At 39.9% G+C, this 19,954-nt stretch overlaps 3 protein-coding genes and 1 non-coding gene across 6 annotated transcripts; 2 read left to right on the top strand and 2 right to left on the bottom strand.

Annotated features, from left to right (window-relative positions):
• Positions 1–466: 466 nt before the first annotated feature.
• On the top strand, positions 467–3,841 carry LOC116125271. Its single transcript, XM_031411008.1, has one exon. It carries the CDS (start codon positions 582–584, stop codon positions 3,486–3,488), a length of 2,907 nt encoding a protein of 968 aa, XP_031266868.1. The 5' UTR covers positions 467–581; the 3' UTR covers positions 3,489–3,841.
• A 605-nt stretch (positions 3,842–4,446) lies between these two features.
• Positions 4,447–11,296, bottom strand: LOC116125270 (callose synthase 11-like). 3 transcript variants are annotated; one of them, XM_031411007.1, is made up of 3 exons: positions 10,637–11,296; positions 5,819–10,159; positions 4,447–4,789 (listed from the first exon to the last, which is right to left on the bottom strand). In XM_031411007.1, the coding sequence occupies exons 1-2, from the start codon at positions 11,184–11,186 to the stop codon at positions 5,826–5,828; spliced, it is 4,884 nt and encodes a 1,627-aa protein (XP_031266867.1). In that variant the 5' UTR covers positions 11,187–11,296; the 3' UTR covers positions 4,447–4,789; positions 5,819–5,825. The 3 variants fall into 3 exon arrangements, with proteins under 3 accessions (XP_031266867.1, XP_031266865.1, XP_031266866.1); XM_031411005.1 differs by having other exon boundaries at positions 5,819–11,296; XM_031411006.1 differs by having other exon boundaries at positions 5,836–11,296.
• On the bottom strand, positions 8,092–8,170 carry LOC116125321. The gene has a single exon (XR_004127313.1). It is a non-coding gene; the product is annotated as a small nucleolar RNA J33 (small nucleolar RNA).
• A 4,497-nt stretch (positions 11,297–15,793) lies between the features above and the next one.
• LOC116125314 (zinc finger BED domain-containing protein RICESLEEPER 2-like) lies at positions 15,794–16,874 on the top strand. The gene is made up of 2 exons (XM_031411055.1): positions 15,794–16,702; positions 16,815–16,874. Exons 1-2 carry the CDS (start codon positions 15,794–15,796, stop codon positions 16,872–16,874), a joined length of 969 nt encoding a protein of 322 aa, XP_031266915.1.
• Positions 16,875–19,954: the final 3,080 nt, after the last annotated feature.

Here is a 19,954-nt window from a genome sequence, read left to right as displayed (position 1 = left end):
TTTATGTGAGAAAATAAGGTAAGTAAATTAATTTATAATCTACCCTATTATCTTATGTTTCTTTATTTATAAGATTCTGATCCGAATCCCCATATTTGGAATATTTTTGAGAAATTTTAATAGAATTTAATATATATATATATATATATATTAAATTTTTTAGTTTCTTAATAGGGCCATATTGCAACATACTAATGATGGATCTTTAAAAGGGATATATTACAATGGGTGGGAAACTTATAGGTGACATTTTGGTTACAAGTGATGAAATTATTATATTCTAATGACCTTACTTAGTGCATAAAAAATAATAATAATTAAAACAAATATCTAAAAATTAAAAAAATATTAAGTTAATAAAAGAGTTTTCATTTTGCCTTTTTAATTACGTTTTAATAGAAGAATAAGTATATATATATTGGCCGTATTTGGCGGTAACATTTTATTTTAGCTCAAGTCAGTTGAAGCTTGAATGGTAGTGTAAACGAAATTCTGTTCTTTCTGTACCTTCTTGGAGAAGGCAGAGAGCCACCTATAAATCGATCTCGAACGGTTTGGCTCAGTTTCTCACTCTCTCGTCAATGGAACCAAATACCACTCCTCAACTTTACCCATTAAACTTAAACCCTTCCAAAACCCAAATATGCCTTCAATTTCTCCTCCTCTTCACCGACTCCTTCTTCGTTACAACCGCCGACTCTTACATTTCAAACCCACCTATCCAATACTCCAAACACTGCAATCACATCGTACCGGAATATCCCCTCGACCCCACCAACTCCTTGTCATATTCCTCCTACCCTGCTTCTCTCCGGTTATCCATTGCTTTTTTCTCCGGTGGCGACCCTTTTTTCAATTCTAATCAGATCGACTGGCCCAATTCCGTCGCGCTTCGTCCCCGATTTGGGCGCGCAACTGTTAATAGTACTGTCTTAAGTGTTGAAGCTCGATTGAATCTCGTGATCTCTAGAAAATATGACGCTGATTCGGTGGGCTTCCGGAAATTGCGGCAGGTTAATGTGCGAGGACCGAATAATCCGGTGCGGAGAGGTGTCGCTAGCTTTCGGTTAAGTGGGTTCTGGTCGGAAGCTGATGGGAAGCTCTGTATGGTTGGATCGGGATCGAGTCATTTGAATTCCGGTAAGTTAGAGACGTTTAATGCTGTTCTGAAGCTTATTTATTCGAAGCATTTGAATTTGAGTGTTTTTGATACTTTGGTAAGTGGACTTTTGGAGAGTCTGGATGTTGAGAGTAGTGGGAGTTATTTTAAGCCGCTTTCGATACTAGGTGTGGTTCAGTTTAATGATAGAAATTACGAGTTTGGATTGATAGATAAAGAAATTGGTGATGAGTTAGTTGATAGAAATGATAAAGAAAAGAGTTTATCTCTTGATAGTTTGGATCAAGGTGTGTGTTCAGTGTTAGGTTTGTATAATTTTAACTTTGACTTGGAATATGGTCGTGATTGTGATAGTGATAACGTTAGTTGCAATCCTCTTAGAGGGATTGTTGGTAATGCGCCGGGTTTGATGTCTTTTAAAGGGATTAGGTGTGTGGATAAGGGGAAAATGCAGATATTATTGGGCTTTTGGAACTCTACTTTCAGGGGTGCGAGGTTTCCTTTTGATCCTCACACCACAATGGTTGCTGAGGGGGCTTGGGATGAGAAGAAGAACCAGCTCCGTGGTGTTGCGTGTCGAATCTTGAATTTTACAGAATCTTTGACAAATGCATACATTGGAGATTGCACGGTTAAGTTGAGTTTGAGATTTCCTGCAGTGTTTTCCTTAAGGAACAGGAGTACGATTCTGGGTCAAATTTGGAGCAGCAAAAGGGAGAATGATCCAGGATATTTTAGTAAAATAGGATTTGGAAGTACACGGGAAGTATTAGCGGGTCTCCCGGGTTTCAAATACCAATATACAGTGGTTGATATTGCTAAGAAATCTTGTGTAAGTAAGAATAGTGCTAAGCACAAGGGAAAAAGATACCCCAACGGGCAGTCTATAGACATGAGGTTCGATATATCATTGAGGAATGGCGAAGGACAAACAGCACGGGGTTTTTCTTCTCCACTGTTTATTGGTGATGAGTTATATGAGCATCAGCTATCTGCACACATACATTTGCCATCATCGGTGAAGCAAGCTGCATCTGTTTTTCAGCCAAGTAACCAGAGCAACATACTGGACATCAGCTACAAGATGAGCTTTGCACCTGCATTTCGTTTCAAGTTTGGCAGTGGTGAGATATCTGAAACAGTAGAAATTTCGGCTGAAGGAGTTTATTATAGGGATACAGGTGTCTTATGCATGATAGGGTGTCGGAAATTGGGGTCAAGTTATCGAAAAGAGAAAATGGCAAAAAATGATTCACTGGACTGTGAGATTGCAATTAATATTCAATTCCGTGCACTGGATGCAGAGGGCAGTGACAATGTCAAGGGATCAATTGTTAGCACAAGGGAGAAGTCAGACTCTCTTTATTTTGGACATCTTCAGTTGTCTTCAAATTTGATTTACGCTAGCCAAGCCAAAGAATCTATTTGGAGGATGGATTTAGAGATCACTATGGTTCTGATTTCTAATACACTTGCATGTGTCTTTGTGGCCTTGCAGCTGTTTTATGTGAAGAAGCATCCTGAAGTGCTTCCTGTCATATCTGTTGTGATGCTCATTATTCTTACTCTTAGATACATGGTTCCCTTACTGTTGAACTTTGAGGCCTTAGTCAAGACAGACCGTAACCAGCAGAATGTTTTTCTTGGAAGTGGTGGGTGGCTTGAATCAAATGAAATAATTGTAAGGGTGGTAACGATGGTGGCTTTCCTTTTGCAGTTCCGTTTGCTTCAACTCACTTGGTCTGCAAGACAAGGTGATGGAAGCCAAAAGGACTTGTGGATTTCTGAAAAAAGGGTTTTGTATGTGTCTTTACCATTGTATATTGTTGGTTGCTTGATTGCTTGGGTTGTGTATCAATCAAGGAATACTTACCATCGGCCATACATGATAAATCGCCATACTCGAACTAACCGGTGGCCCTCATACCAGCAGCATTCTCTCTGGGGTGATCTTAAATCTTATGTTGGCTTGGTCCTTGATGGCTTTTTGCTCCCGCAGATATTGTTCAATTTGTTCTTTAACTCAACAGAAAAGGCTCTTGCTGCTTCCTTTTACATTGGAACCACTGTTGTCCGTTTGCTTCCTCATGCATATGATTTGTACCGGGCTCATGGTTCTACTCGGTACCTTGATTTATCATACATATATGCAAATCATAAACTGGACTTTTATTCGACAGCCTGGGACATCACAATACCCTGTGGCGGTCTGCTGTTTGCTGCCCTTATTTACTTGCAGCAGCAATTTGGTGGTCAATGCATTCTTCTCAAGAGGTTTAGACAGAGTTCTGTGTACGAGAAAGTTCCTGTAGTTAACAGTGTGGAATTGCAACATGAACCAATTCAGAAACACTCTTATAGTTCATGATACTTAAAAAGCCCATTTCAAATTAACCATTCCAAAGCTTTGGTATCGCAATATTATTTTCTTTCAGTGGCTGAAGCTCTTCCAATGTGACAACCAATTTTCAGGACAGGTGCGGTCACTTTGTCTCATTAAAGGCATGGTTAGAAATTTGTATGCGATGATCTTAGCTTGCAAGATAATGCATGTAGAATGAGTCACAGGATAGTCGTAATAAGATCTTTTATCTTTTCTTTTATATTTCACTGCAAACTCAAAGGTTTGCATGCATGATAGAAAAATGTGTTTTGGTGGATTTGAAGATGGTGAGAGAATTTAGCCTCTCTTCATTTGTATGACAATAGTTGATGGTGATACATCATACGTGTACAGTGCTATTTCGTCTCTTGAATTGGAAAACGAGAGTAGTTTGTGATACGAGTTGGGTGCAGTTGCGGAACTGAAATTTCTTGTTTTAAAATATTTTTGGAAGAGCTATGATAAAGGTTTGTAAAACAACTATCATGGCTTTGATGGATTAAGGAAAATTCAAGATCCTTATTATGTGAGGAGAATCACAGGCTTTCTGTGAACATATGATTGAACTGATGGGATTTTTTTGCATCTTCATTTTTCTCGTCTCCAGTGGTTGCAGACGAGGGAACTTTTGAAAGCATGCCAGAAAGGGCAGCCAAAATGCCAAATAGCAGAATCAAATTAGCAAAACGTAAAGATTTCAATTATGTAAATAAACAAATCCAAATTGTTACCAAATAACTATTTCAGACTTTCATTATATTTCAAGTTCAAATACGCGCCATTAAATCAGTTTCTCTACAACAAGTCTATAAGAGGAATAAAGCTTCTGAAGAATTTAAGGCAGTCCTGTACATGCAGGGGAACACTGAGGATTTTCTCAAGTGCTTCAGAAACTTTATGCCGTTGAAAGTTGCACAATGGAATATTGATTTTATCAGTTATATATACAAAATAAAGCTGATGAAAAATTTGATAATTAGTGGAAACGCCATTGCCTAATATTCGGAAACTACAATGGAAGCTACACTGTACAGGGCAATGTACGTACAGAAGAAAAAACAAGATAACTGACCCAGAAGTTTTTACTCTACCAACCACTAAGTGCGCTGTGCAGGACAAGACCCAAAGCATAATATAAATTTCGCCGAATAAAAAGCCAAAACATGAAGTTGAAGCAGGCAAAATCGAATTCCTCAAAAGTCATGCAATAAACGGATGACAGTCAGTGTAAACATAGGCAGTCGATATATCAGTATTAGCTAAACATAGTGGTCCCACTGGATTACCTGAAACATGAAGTAAAGAATTACCATCACCCACAACAGTATGATAAAATTGCCAGAAAGGTAACACACATGAATTGAAAATATAAAACACGTTTTGAAGTTGGTTTAGAGAAAGCGTGTTATGAGTAATGAGTTGGTGATAATCTGCAGAAATCAACAGAATAATGAATTTTATGAACTAAAAGCAGATAGGATTAAATTAGATATGCAATTTTAAACAAGCCTAAGGGCTAAAGAAAAGTTACTTAAGTATAGAACATAATTTAAAATGGAACCCTATCCAGGTCCTCAACAATAAAAATAATGTAGCAGCCAATTAGATCCATCAATGGATTTCTTGAGGACTGAGATGTTAATATTTGGCTTCAACAGTAGAAACCCTAGTAAAATTCAACATCCTGAGACCAAAGAATGAACCTACATGAAAAGTTTATCAAAGAACAGTCCAACCATTGAACCAAAATATATACCCCATCACATAACCACACATTCCAAAACTAAAACCCACTAAGACCAACTAGGCATGGAATAATCCGTATTTTACCTTTTCACTTGAACCACAGAATGACAGAACAAATTTGCGGTTAAATCTCAACACAGATACTGAGTTTTTCACCAATAAATTAAGAATAAGATGCATTTGATTTAAATCACATGGGTGGGAATCATGATCATGAAAGATCAACTTTCTCACATGAATGCAAGTGCCAGAGAGACACACATTATTATTAGGTTTTTGCATTGTTGTATCTTTATTTTAAAACAGGAAGGATCCTGCTATAAAAATAATTCCACTTATGTGGCATAGTAAACAATTTTATCTAGTGACATTAAGTTCTAAGAAGTTGTATATGACAAATCTTCAACACAGAATAAGCTTAAATAAACACAGTATTTGCAGTTGATTTACTTAGAGGTAAAACTTTGATTAATGCAAAAACTTCAACCTCATGTTAATTATAACGGTGGTGGACAAGAACTAAGTTTAATATCTAGAAGTTTAAGAAAAAGAATGAGATAGAAAATTACTGAAAAATCATACAGACTTTTTGCCAGAAAGAAGACGAGAAATCTGTAGACCCCTGCTGAATGCTTCATTGAACAGGATCCTTGTCTGCATAGCCTGCATTCCAGGCAACCATGACAGAAATGCCACAGGAGCCATGACAATCACTCCAAACAGCAAATCATACATCCGAGCCAAGGAAACCACTGTATCCCATACCACAGTGGACTGCAGAAAAGGTCTAAGAACCTGGGCAATCAATATTAGGCCCCATCCTGTGGGGATGAATGCCAAGAGGCTGGTCACAAGATCAATAAATTGAAATTTAGTGAACTCCAGCAATAGGACAATCACTAGTATTACGAGCACAATGACTAGCAACTGAACTAAACGATAGTAGATGTGATCCTTTGCAGCATATTTATTTTGAGCATATGCTATGATCACATAGATCCCAACTGCCACAACCATGTATATCCAAGATAGCAAGTAAACAGCTATACTAGTCTTTCCACCAGTAATGCCCAGCTGATACACAACGCCATACTGAAAGAAGAAAAAACGAAGATCTAAAATAATCTCCAACAGCTTTCCCCAAAGACCAGTTGTCCTTAGATGGTCCTGTTCTTCATACCACCATGTTTCCCAACTCTGGTCTGCTTTTGTAAACACCCCACTATACCATATCCAATTTATAAAATCTTCAAAGTCATAGACAGTCTTCAGCCAGTCAAATCCAGAGGGGTTGAACACAAAGGGAGACATTATCCACGACACCACAAGGAACCAGCTTGAGATGGTCATGAGAATGTAAACAAAAGTTTCCTTAGCCAGGGGACTGTGGAAAGCATACACTATCAAAATAACACCCAGCTCAATTGCTTTCACAAAATGGCTTCGAGCATACAGTCTATAGTTCTCAGAAAAGCTCTTATGCTGAACCACGAAACCACGCCCAGTGGCTCGGTACTTAGCACCACCATGAAGAATAGTCCGACCGAAGAAATGGCAACGGGTTCCCAAAGAGAATGTGAAAAAGAATGATGCAAGTTGCAACTGCATAGTCAAGAAGTCCCAAACTGCTGGAAGAAACCCATGCTCTAGAGAGTTCTCCACAATCATTGGGAGAGCAGTGAACAGACCAAGTTGTATGACAAACTGCTGATTCAGAATCGCACCCATGGCAGCATTGTTGGTACTATTCATGGCAGCTTTCTCAACTCCACTGAGAGCAAAATAAAGACGGCCCCATAAAAATGTAAAAACAGTCAAGACCAAGATCAATGAGTTGAAATAGAACCCAACGGTTGTGTAGAAAAAAGAAAGCATCCGAAAGAAATCCAATCTATGACCCAAGCGGTATACATCTCTACTCAATACTTGCTCACCATTGCCACTAGCAACCTTGGCCTCAAACATGGAGATCTGATTCAACCCAACATCCCTTCCCTTTGCCACCTGTATATATTCATGGTGCGTCACATTACCACCTCGCAGTGTGCAATTGAAGCCAGCAAATATATCCTCGCTTATATTGATCACTCTAGAAGCTTTGCTAATCCCACCACGAGGCAGGAACCAGATTCTATCGAACACATCTGGGTGACCATAGTGCATCCGTACCTTCAAAGGGTTTGCCAGAACACGCTGCCCCAGGGTCACAAAACTTGTTTCCTGGGCAGACATGAACCAAGCAAGAGAGGACACAGAACCAGAGAAGATATTCTCACGGACACCCAGTATGGTTGGCTTCCTAATACCATAATAATTATTGAATTCCTCCAACAAATTACGCATCTTCAGTGCCTCCTCAAAATAATTATCTTGGTTCATGTCAATGGTTTGAACAGCATCACCCCGAGTAAAGATTATAGCATGGTTTTGATTTTCTGGTTTGCCTTCCCCAAGCTTCAAAGGACCAGGCAACTTGATTCGATAGATTTCCACCTCCCTCTGCAGCTGCTGATCATACTTCACAAGAACTGAGTAATACTCAACCAGATCCCACCCCAAGCGAACCTCGTCAACATAGGCAACTCGAAGGGCTTCATTGTTTTTCAAAAGATATAAAATATCCTCAGCACGAGGGTCTTTCTTTACCTTGTGCTGCCCATACAACTGGCAAGTGATCACATATGTGAATTTCATCAGGGCGCTCCCATACTCGTGCCCTTTAAACAAAAGACTGACACCACTTCCTGCCGTAAGGAGTTCATTTGAAGATTGTAGCCTAGTACCACCCGAACCCTTGTTATGGCTCCATGAACCATGAGAAGCTAGACGTTGTGAACCCATCCTGATGTCCATCTCTGATGCAGAATCAAGAAAAGCAAGCATCTTGAGAGCCCTGTAGTAATACATCATTCCCCTCACAGTACGGGATAAAGTCTGCCCCCTGTACGATGCCCAAAGACGGAGATCCCTTGCCTTTTTTGACCAGATTTCACTGTCATCCTCCATGCCCTCTCTACGCATCCGCTCCATGAAATTCTTCCACTCATCTTCATAGATCTTCTGCAGATAAAACAGGGTGGAAATTCCATCTTCATTCTCACTTCGAAGCCCTTCTTTTGCATACAACACTTCTTCATCATAATAAGGGGTCAGAACACAGAAGGCCAGCATTTTCTCAACATAAGGTGCACGAGGCATGTTCATAAACAGTGAATTGCTAAAGAAAGCAAGACGCCGTCTTGCCTCAATATTCACAGGCACATTGTGCATTGAATCTCTTGAAGAAAGAATTGTATGCAAACGTCGTAGCTGCCTATAGAAGAAAGCATCTTCAGCATCAGGAAACCTTACAGCATTTTCAAAGAGCAATCCACCGTCAGTGGTCGAGGCTGACCTAAGAGAGGCCAGACCTTCCTGCCGAAGTTGATCAACAGTCCGCTTCACCTTAGGGAATTCTCGTACAGAAAGTTCATATAAGGCCTGCAACACATTCACAGCCTTACTAAGATCCTTTTTTGGTTTCATCAAAAGCTCAACAAGCGATATCAATTTAGCATGAATTTGTGGTAGGACTGCCATCTTGTATGTATCAGTGAACTTCTCAACCTGCATGTAGTTTTCCATCTCTGTGAAATTTTTTTTAATAATTTTATGCTCTTCTGTACCATAATCCACAACTGTGAGAAGCAAATGCTTGATGCTATCATAAGCTTCAATGACAGCGCACCGCCTGTACTCACTCTTGCATATCTTCAACCAAAGCCACCGATCAGGTGCATCAGCCAGCTCAGTTGCCTGACTGAGAGCAAGCAGCAGCTCATTGCAGAGGAGGGTACATGGCCATCGAAGAACCCTAATATCCCAACAATTAGTAGACAGTTCCAAGAGCTCAAGCTCTTTATCACTGATAAGATCTTCCTCCCTGAATGTCAATATTATCTCATTCCAAATTAGGGCAAACCGGGTAGCTTCCACTTGGCTTGATTCAATCTTGCTGTAGGCCAGACCAAGTCCATATCGCAGCTTCAATCGGTGAATTGCATCACGAAGCTTCTTCACCAATGTTGCCTTTGGACCTAAGAGCTCCTCTTCAGGCATTAGGTTAAACTGCATGGCACTAGCAAAGAACTGAAACCTAAGCCTTAGCTGCTCAATATTCCTAATCTCACCCAAATGTGAGAACAACCCAATTGTTGCACCAACAACGGATGAAAATACTGAATACCAAATTTGTAGATCCATTAAATAAATCAAAATAACCGGAAGCCACAACAAAACTACTCCTAGTCTGTTTGTGCTACCAAAAAACTCGTGCCAATGGTACTCCACATTCTTTACCTTCAAAAGTGACTGGGTTGGGCCAACAAGGGGCTTGATCTGAAGAAAATAACTAAATGAAAACTTTGAGAGCAATACTATAATCCAAAACAGTGAATACTTAATATTGTTAATCAGGCCTTCCCTCAGTCCACGACCCACAAAAATTCTAGTATGAAACCACCATGTCAACAAGTACACAAGTGGCCAATCCAACTCCTCTATCCAATTCCTTATCCAAGGCAAAACAAAAAGCACAAGTGACATTAACTCTGGTATAACAAATACAAACACAGCCTCAAGAAAATCCACAACCTTCCTATTCGCCTCATATGACCACCTCCTATCAGCATTCTTTTGACTCCAAATCCTCCCATATAGAACTCCGAAAACAATAGTCCATGTCAAAGCAACAAGAGTTTTCAACACCATCCTCACACAAAGCCATGCTGTCTCCCTTGAAACCAAACTGTACTGAGTCCCGGCATCAAGTATTGACTGCAAAAATCTAAGTCCACTCCAAGTGATAAAAAGAGTCAATAACTCCACCTGAACATCGCGCGATTCCAATGCTTGCCATGGATAATCGGTACCTGACCAAGCAACAATAATAGAAGCCTGAAAAAACAATATCAACAAAACCCAAAGCTTGTCAAAACTCCTAAACACATTCCAAAACGATCTTTGCTCCACAAACCCTGTCTTCCCCACTCTACTAGCCTTACTAACCGTATGGTCCATATAAAGAAAATTACTCCCAGTATTAATAGGCCATTTCAGCCCCTTAAAGCATCTCCTACTCCAAAAATACTCATTTATATCATCATAATTCCTCCAAGCTGAGTGTGGCGCCGTCCCATTCCTACTAATCTCCACCTCAGTCTTAATAGTTTGATAAATTGGCGTAACCACATACTTCAAAAACGCATAGTCCCCAGAATAAGTAGGTAAAAATGGCTGACCAGTATTCTCATCAGGTTTTTCATCAAGAAAATAGTTCAATTCCATAGCCATATGATGATAAATGTAACAAATACATTCGGGCACGAAACGTAAATTTGCTGACTCACCCCAAATTAACAAGAAAAGCGAAATATAAAGCAGCTCTCTCCGGAGATTCTTTTCATCTCGGCGACTCGAAAGATGGATTTGTGACTTACGTCCCAAGAACGAGCACCACGAACTGTAGTTGTGGAGCAATTTCCGGCGGAACCTCCTGAGGACATTCGGGTCCAGCAGGCCCGGAGACGCAGAAGCTGACTGGAGACGCATTTGAGCGTTGGCCAAGTGAAGCACAAGGTGCTCCCTCTGGTTCCTTACGTTGTCGTTCTGGAAACCGAACAAGGAACCTAGCCAGTCCATAAGGTCCATGTTCGGGGGAAGAACCATGAATCGCGGTTTCCGAAGGTCAACCACGTCACGTAACGCCGCCGCCACGACACGCACCTCCGGGTATCTTAGAGATGGATGTTCAACTAAGAAGTCGTGGATTGGGATTATGTTGTAGACGGATGGCATTGGTGGAGGAACTGGCGGCGGCGGCGGCGGCGGCGGTGGCGGAGGCATGGCGTGCAGACCATCCCAGCCGCGCGTGGGGTATCCACGTTGTCTTAAGTCCATGGCCAGAGCTTCGTGAGTGACAATATGTTTGCAACCAGAGTGGGTTTGTTTACATTTTCAGGATTGTAGCTTGTAATGAGGAAGAAAGAAAGATGACTTTTGTGACGGGTTTTAAANGGTAGATGAAAGAATACCGAAGGAATCTCACGTTTGATAAAGAGGCAACCGGTAACTTGGGTAACATGCTACCTTCTGCTAATATTTAAATTTTTGGTTAATTTTTAAAGGCCTATGAGGTTTCCGCTTTAGTAATTCCTCCCACATTTTCACAAATTTGTAGGCTCCGTTTGGTTCACATTTTTACGTTTTCAGGAAATTTTTTTTGAAAAAAGTTAAAAAAAAGTTGAATTGGACGGGTATTACGATGTAGGATTTATAAATTATAAATACCCCCCTATGTTTGTTTTTTTACAAAATACCCCTATAATAAAACATTAAAAATTAACAAAAACACCCCCAACCCATTCATCAAATACGGACAGCTGGCCACCATCGCCGGAGGATGACCGGAGTCGCCGTATCGACGCATGACCGGCTGGATCTTGCCAGTTGTGCGCCGATATGGCCTTTTCCGGCCAAATCCATGGTGGATCTGGCCGGCAAAGGCCAGATCTACGGCTAGATCTGGCCGCATTTGCTCGTCAACGATGGCCAAAGATATGGCCGTCGTTGATGGTCAACGACGACCATATGTTAGCCATCGTTGACGTCTGGTTACGGCCAAAGATCTGATCGTCAAAACCTTAGATCTGGCATTTTCCAGCCAGATCCACCATGGATCTAACCGGAAAAGGCTAGATCAGAGCACTACCGGCAAGATCCAGCCGGTAGTGTGCCATCCTACTATATTCTGGCCAACTTTCGGCAGTGGTGGCCAGAATTTGGTATAATGTGGGTTTAGGGGTGTTTTTGCAATTTTGAAAAAAAAATATTTAGGGGTATTTAATTAAATTAACAAAATTAGAGGGTTTAAAAAAAGTTGAATAATATTGGATAATATTGTGAGTTTTTGGGCATTTTACTGTTTAACTTTTTTGGGAATACTAATAATAGTATTCCCAAAAACCAACCAAACGGAGGCTTAGTATCTCCCCTCGGGTTTCCAATTCCCTGGACCTCCTCCCCTGCTGACTGCTATCACGTTTGGCCTAATCCCGGTACACCTATGAGACCCAATGCGTGTTTAGAGGCTTGAACCCAAAGAATACATTAAGAATATTTTCAGGGAAAAAAATACCACCAACAAAGATGAAAGCATAAATAAATAAAATACAATAATATTGGTTAAACTTTGATTTTAGTATCTCAAAAGATTGAGGTTTTCATCATTGTCCTTGAATTGAAGTTTGAGTAGTGACAATGAATGATTGTATATTAGAGTTTCTTCTAAATAAGGAACAATAAAGTTTGGAACAATAAAGTTTGGAACAATAGTGTTTGAATAAGTTTAAATATTAGATTTAAAAGGAGGATTGTAAATTTATTGTCTTAGTTTAAGTTAAGAAATTATGTTACAAAAGTCTAAGCATAATTTTCATATTACATAAGACTTCATTTCTCTTTCCTTTTTTAGATCGCTTAAGATTAAACTCATCTACCTCTTTCATAAAGTATTAAAACACCTTATTATGGGGGTATTTAATACTTTCTCAAGGCATGGATGATTTAATACTAAACAATCTCCTATAAGAAAATGAAATTAAGTTTATTAAATAAATAAGAGAGAATTTTGTAAACCCTTTGAGGTTTATCTCTAAACCCTTTGGGGGCGTTTGGTTGGGGGTTATATAGGATTACTTAGATTATGTCATCTTATATTACTTGATTACCTCTTTTGTTTGTCAAGTAATATAAGATTCTTATAATCTTTTATTACCAATAGTAGTTACTGTTTTTAATATTGGAGGTAATTTGATTACCTCTATTTTCGTAGTTATTGTAAGATTACTTGGTTATCTTATTTTTGTTATAATTTTATCCCTTATTAATAAAAATTTTGGACAATAATGCCCTTCTTTTAAAATCAATTTACATGAATCTGGTTTTTACTAATTAATTAACTTTTTAGACAAAATTACCCTTGAATTCAAAACAAATTACAACCCACCCAAGCCACCACCCCCACCCACCTACTGCTGGCCAGCTAGCCATCACCGTCGGTGGAACGATGCACTGAAGGCCAGAAATGGCCGCTGTGCACCGATATGGAAATTTTCGGCTAGAGATCTGGTCGAAAATGGCCAGATCATAACATATTTGGCCGAAAAAACGACCAGATCATAACAGATTAGGGTTTAGATCGACAGATCTGGCCGAAAATGACCAGATATGTCACGATCTGGCCATTTCCGGCCAGATCAGAGCACATAGGCCATTTACAGGCTCTCATACATCGTTAGGTTGCCAGTTGCTGGCGGCCAACAGTGGTTGCTGATAGGGATGAGACACAAGTCGAGTAGCTCGCGAGCTACTCGAGCTTGGCTCGTCAAAAGCTCAAATTCGACTCAAAGCCAGTCGAGTCGAGCGCAAGCTCGAGTGACTCGTAAATAGTATCAAGCCGAGCTTGGCTCGTCAGGCTCGCGAGCTTCAATGAGCTCTGAGGGCCAATTTGCAAGATTTTAAACGTTGTTTTAATTAAAAATGACAAACAACCCTCATTCACACTTCAGACATAAACGATAAACCCAAATCAATTTGGGATTTTTTATTCAACTGAACCCTAACTCTAAGTCCTCGAGACCCCGACATCAAAAATCAAATCTCTCCCCCATGCTGTCACTGACGATGACTCTACCACTGTCATACACCGTCACGATCATTGTGGACTCTCCAATCACTTCCTTAGCTCTAAAATACCCAAACATCCCATTCAAAAATCACCACTGAAAACCATTTTTGTAAATTAGTCATGCCGCCATAGTCGACCACTTCTCCGCTACCATTCGCTATCGTTGTCATCTCCATCGTGCTAAAGCTACTAATCTTGACCCAATCCGGTTGTTAAGTGAGTTTAAATGAATTTGTTAATTTTTTTTTAAAGCTGCAGTTTTCGTTTTGCATTATCTTTGTGCTAGAGTTGAAAGTTTGGATTTTGGAAGCTTTTTTGTTGTTATGTCATTTTGGATGATTTTGGTTGCAAACTTGTAGTTTTAGTTTGTTTGGTTTTGCGTCATCTTTGTGTTGGAGTTGAGAGTTTGGGTTTAGGGGGAAATTGTAAGTCTACTGATTTAGAGTAATCTACTTGGCCGGTTTAGATTTGGAAAAATCAATTTTGCATTAGTCATTGAATTCTGGAAGTGGAAACAATCAGGGTTCCTATCATTATCAGTCATGTTACACAGTTACAATCACATCATTCTTGTACTTTAATAGGTTGAAATGCATTCAATTACATATATAGTTGCTTGATTTTTATATTTCGTATAAATGCAAATAGTTGCTTTATTCTTCCATTATAGGTATGGAAGGCTCATCTAGTAGCCGACCCACATTGATTGACTCAAGTTCACCAGTTCAAACCCTAACAAGTAATCCGGATCCAACTGTAAATGCAACTTGTGGTACTAGTCTGGTTGTTCAAAAAGAAAATGATGATGTTGATAACCATTCCAAAGGAAGAAAAGAGCGAAGACATCTCCTATATGGGTAGAATTTAGACAGGTTCTTTAACCCGACAATACGAATAAGGCATAATGCATCCATTGTAAGGCCAAAGTGTCCATTAATGCAACTGGAAGCACTACTCAATTTGCTAGACATTTGAAGGGGTGTCTAAGGCGAAGGGTTTTCAATAATCAACAACAACAGTTGAACTTTCCAGCTACAGATGCAATGGCGACAGGTAGTTCGCTGCCTCCTCTTATAGGTGGGAAGTTTGAGATGGCTCAAATGAGGGAACTAGTAGCGCAATGGGTGCTTATGCATGAGCACCCATTTAAAGTTGTCGAGTAAGAGGGTTTTAATAATTTGCTAAAATATGGGACGCCTAGTTGAGAAAAAATATCACGCTTCACAAGTAAAAATGATTGTCTGAAGGTGTATGAAATGGAAAAGAAGAGGTTGAAGGCTGTTTTGAAGATTATTGATAGAATTAGTTTGACTACTGATCTATGGAATTCAAGTAATTAGAAACTTGAGTACATGGTTGTGACGGGGCATTGGATAGATACTAATTGGAGGTTGAACAAACATGTGCTTAGTTTTGTTCGTTTACCGCCTCCTCACGGTGGTGTCTAGATTGCTGATAGCATATTTAACTGTTTGCAGAATGGGGAATTGAGAACAAAGTCTTCACGATATTAATTGATAATGCGTCCACTAATGACATGGCAATCAAGGTTCTAAAGGAAAACTTTTATGTAACCAAGAAGCTTCTTTGTGGGGGAAAGTTGTTTCATGTTAGGTGTTGCGCCCACATATTAAATATAATGGTGCAAGATGGTCTTAATCAGATTAGACACATTATCAAAGACGTCCGTGATAGTGTCTACTACATCAATCAATCAGAGAGTAGACAACAAATCTTTTCAGAAATTGTGCAGCAATTGTAGTTGCCTCATAGAAAGTTGATATTGGATTGTAAAACGAGGTGGAACTCAACTTATGAGATGTTGGCAACTGCACTAAAATTCCAAAGGGTGTTTCCAAGATACTTTGAAAGAGACCAGCATTTCACTTCTTGTGCCCTTGATGAAGATTGGGATAAAATAGAGAGAGTTTGTGAAATTTTGAATGTTTTCAATGTTACCACTAACATCATTTCAGGGTCTGAATATCTAACATCAAATAGATTTCTTGTCAAGATTTGTAAGGTGAAAGTTTTGTTGGATAAACATGTTGAGGATGAAAGTGAATTGGTGAGGACCATGGTGAGGAAGATGAAAGGGAAATTTGATAAATATAGGGGGGAGTGCAATTTGTTGATGTCTATAGCTGTTGTTCTAAACCCTACGTGCAAAATGAGAGTGTTGGACTATGCTTTCCCCAAGATTTATGGTAATCTTGAAGCACGGGCTCATTCTACAACAGTTCAGGATGCCTTGTACGAGTTGTATAGGGAATATGTGGTCGACAATCAATCATTTGTTGTTCGACATATGCCTACAACCAGGCAGGTTAGGGGGAGTGGGAGTAGGAATGGGACGAATGCAAATGATGACTCTTCTGGTTGGTCAGATTTAATAAATTATGCGGACGTAATTGAAACTATTACCCCGAAAAAATCAAAGTTAGATTCCTATTTCGAAGAGTCATGTTATAAGTGTCAGGTGGATTATGAGGCGTTCGATGCTTTAAAGTGGTGGCAAGCAAATAGTTTGAAATATCCAGTGTTATGTAAGGTGGCTCATGATATACTTATCGTTCCTATTAGCACGGTGGCTTCAGAGGCTACCTTTAGTGCGGGAAGTAGAGTTATTGACAATTACAGATCTCAACTGTCTCCGGACATAGTGCAAGCACTACTATGTAGAGGTGATTGGTGTTGCAATCTCCTCGGACTAACGAAGATTAACGAAGTAAGTTCAATTAACCCTTAAATTATTACTGTTTTATGTCTCATTTATTTTGAATATACTTTTCTTTTACTCTAACCTTAAACTTTCTGATTTTTTCCTATATATGTTTTAGACGGATGAGGAACCACTGGAGATTACCCTTCCTATCTCTTCATCTGAAGGGATTGAGTAGATTGTTTGACCCTCCAACATATATCCGCAGGTTTGTAAATATATAGTTTTTTTAGTGCTTCACCTGTCATTAAAGGTTTTATTAGTTTATTGATTTGTTTGTTTTAATGGTGAATTGCAAGTAATGTTAGAAGTGTGATTGCTATGATGATTTAGTGGTGAATGGTAATTGTTGTTATGAGGGATATTGTGATGTTGCTGTGTTGATTTTGATTTGGTGAATGGTGATTGTTGTGTTGATTTTGATTTGGTGAATGGTGATTGTTGTTATGAGGGATATTGTGATGTTACTGTGTTGATTTTGATTTAGTGAATGGTGATTGTTGTGTTGATTTTGATTTGGTGAATGGTGATTGCTGTTATGAGTGTGATGAGACCAATAACACATTAGTGTATGGGAGGAAAAATAAAGGTGTAAAAAAGGGAATGAGGGACTAATTATCAGACTATATGCGTGAGGTGTGGGTGGTGTTAGGTTTATGAGAGAGTGACAAATGGCAAGTGTTGATTGATTAGGAGCTGAATTCGATTATAGTAAGAGAGTATGAAGAATAAAAGAGAATGGAAGGATCTATCTGGATCATTCGTAAATTGTTAAAAAAGGAAACGGGTTGGGGAGGTGCTGGCCCTCAAAGTCCAGTGGGTTTCTTTATTTGTACGCAAATTCATCTTAAATGGGTTGATATATATTTAATTAGAGGACAATTTCGTAATTTAAATAACCTACCCACCAATTTATTCCTCCCAACCAAACATATTAATATAACATAGTCACCAATTTATTCCAACCAACCAAGCACATTTCCCTAAATATTCCTAATAATCTTCAAGATAATCTTTTTTTCCATTAATATAACATCCCCAGCGAATAACCTTATACTCCTTGTCATTACCCGAAAGTAGAGGTGTAAACGAGTCAAGCTAAGCTAAGTATCTGGTTGCTTGAACTCGGCTCGGTTGCTATAGTGTTGAGCTCGAGCTCGGCCAAACTTGAGATCTTGAGCTCGAGCTTGGTCGGGCTTGAGATCTTGAGCTTGAGCTCAAGCTCGGCACATAAAAGGCTAGCTAAAGCTTGGCAGAAGCTCAACTTTGTGTTAGTCAATTTATATGAAAAGTGGAGAATGATTAGAATTCGCACTTCGTTTGGTTGCCGAGTGTTGTGTTTGATTTTTCCACCAAGCTTAGGCTATCGCGAGGATGTAGCTCGATTAAGAACCAACTCAACTCCAACGATTGTCCAACCCAGCGTAAGCTCGTCGATCTCTAGCTTGACCTAGCACAAGCTAGTCGCGAACAATCCGTGCAATCATTCAACCAATTCCCAGATAACTCCAGATCCCAGATATCTCGGGAGGAATCAGATTAACAACAATCTTTGTTCAATCACAGTGCCCAATCATGAGAATATCGGAGTTGCATTTCAAATCAATTGTGATCCTTTTATTTTTGGTCTTTCCTTTGTACAATTGTTGTATATATACCCCCTTCAAATGATGAAAAAGGGGTTAGAAAACTCTCATAGAACTCATATTGTAAGCTCTCACAACAAATATAAGAACAGTGGACGTAGGCTCAAGAGCTCAAGAGTTTATCTCGCCGAACCACTTTAAAAATCTCTTTGTCATTTACTTTTTACCTTTATCATTTTCTCATTGCTAATTATCTATAATCACGCACACATTAGTTTCGAACCCGCTAAGGTCGATCAGATCATTCTAATTGGTGCAGATTTCTATATCAATATGTTGGTGCTAAAAGGAGGGCCCCGCCAACATCTCAGAAATTCTAGTGAATGGCCATAGAAACCTACTCAATCCAGGATCAGAATAGTGTGTACCAAATCAAAGACCATCACCAGAATCCACGAAAACGTGGAAACATGGAAACCACCCATCAAAAGGTGCAATAAGACGCCGCTGGACATCGACCACCTGTGCCGCTAACTCAGTACGTCACGAATAATCAAGGGGCAAGGATGTCAAACCCCAAAAACGGCTAGTTGGTGGAGATAATCAGAACAATGGTTGCACAAGTGATGCAACAAACATGGCTGAGCTGAGAAATCAGCAACCAACTGCTTAGAACCTTGATCAGCCACGCTTCACTAGTGCCACCCCAATAGGTATGAATTCAGCAGGTGGCCAGTTCGGCTCATCGGCGCCAAGTGGCGACCGATACCCCCAACATCATAAACTCCACTTTGCTCACGAGTGTGAATCCTGCTAGAAAACTAACCTTGGGAGGCGGCCAAGGAAGCAACCACTGGGTGAGAACGAAAGCAGCGGTCACCCCCAAGACGCTCGACGATATCCCCAGAGTTAGCATGCCGGTCTTAACCCACACCCAAGACAAGCTTAATCCTCGCAGGCTCGCTAGATGAGTCATGTGCGCCAATCCGACAGTGACTGACATTCCAGTTATAATCGACGTCGCAAGTAACACACCCATGAGCATGATAGCACTTATCAACCTAGCCATCATGACTCAATTTCAAGCATCAATGCGTATAATGGAGGGGCTTCGCAAGCCACAGACTTGCAAACTCACTTGCTCAAAGTAAGGTTAAACAAAGCCAACCAGGGTAACCACAATGAAGATTTAAATCATGTGCAAAAAATGCTCAACAATCTAAAGGCCTGCCAAAACAGCGCGATGGAAGAAATAGTGAGTTCCCCCTTCATGGAGGAGGTTCACCAGGCCTTACTTCCACAAGGATTCAAGACGCCAGAGAGTAAGTTTGACGGGAAAGGGAACCTTAGAGACCACCTCAACAATTTCAATGACCTGATGGAGCTACACTAGGTTTGTGACTTGGTGAAGTGTCGTTACTTCATAATCACATTGGTAGGGGATGCCAAGAGGTGGTACATTAGACTTAAGGCGAACTCCATCAGTTCCTGGCAACAATTCTCTTCACTGTACTTACAGCAATTTCAAGCGAGGAGATAGTTCGCAATGTCGCTCAGCTACGTGAGCAACATTCGTCAAGAGAGAGACAAAACACTGACCTCATATTTAACGAGGTTCCAGAACAAACAAGTGAAGGTTACGGATGCACCCAAAAAGTCTATCTAAACTTTG

The sequence above is a fragment of the Pistacia vera genome, unplaced genomic scaffold (genome assembly GCF_008641045.1).
Source record: "Pistacia vera cultivar Batoury unplaced genomic scaffold, PisVer_v2 Contig162, whole genome shotgun sequence".
Lineage (NCBI taxonomy): Eukaryota > Viridiplantae > Streptophyta > Magnoliopsida > Sapindales > Anacardiaceae > Pistacia > Pistacia vera.
The sequence above is the reverse complement of the archived record's forward strand: the minus strand, read 5'-3'. Positions and strand labels throughout refer to the sequence as shown.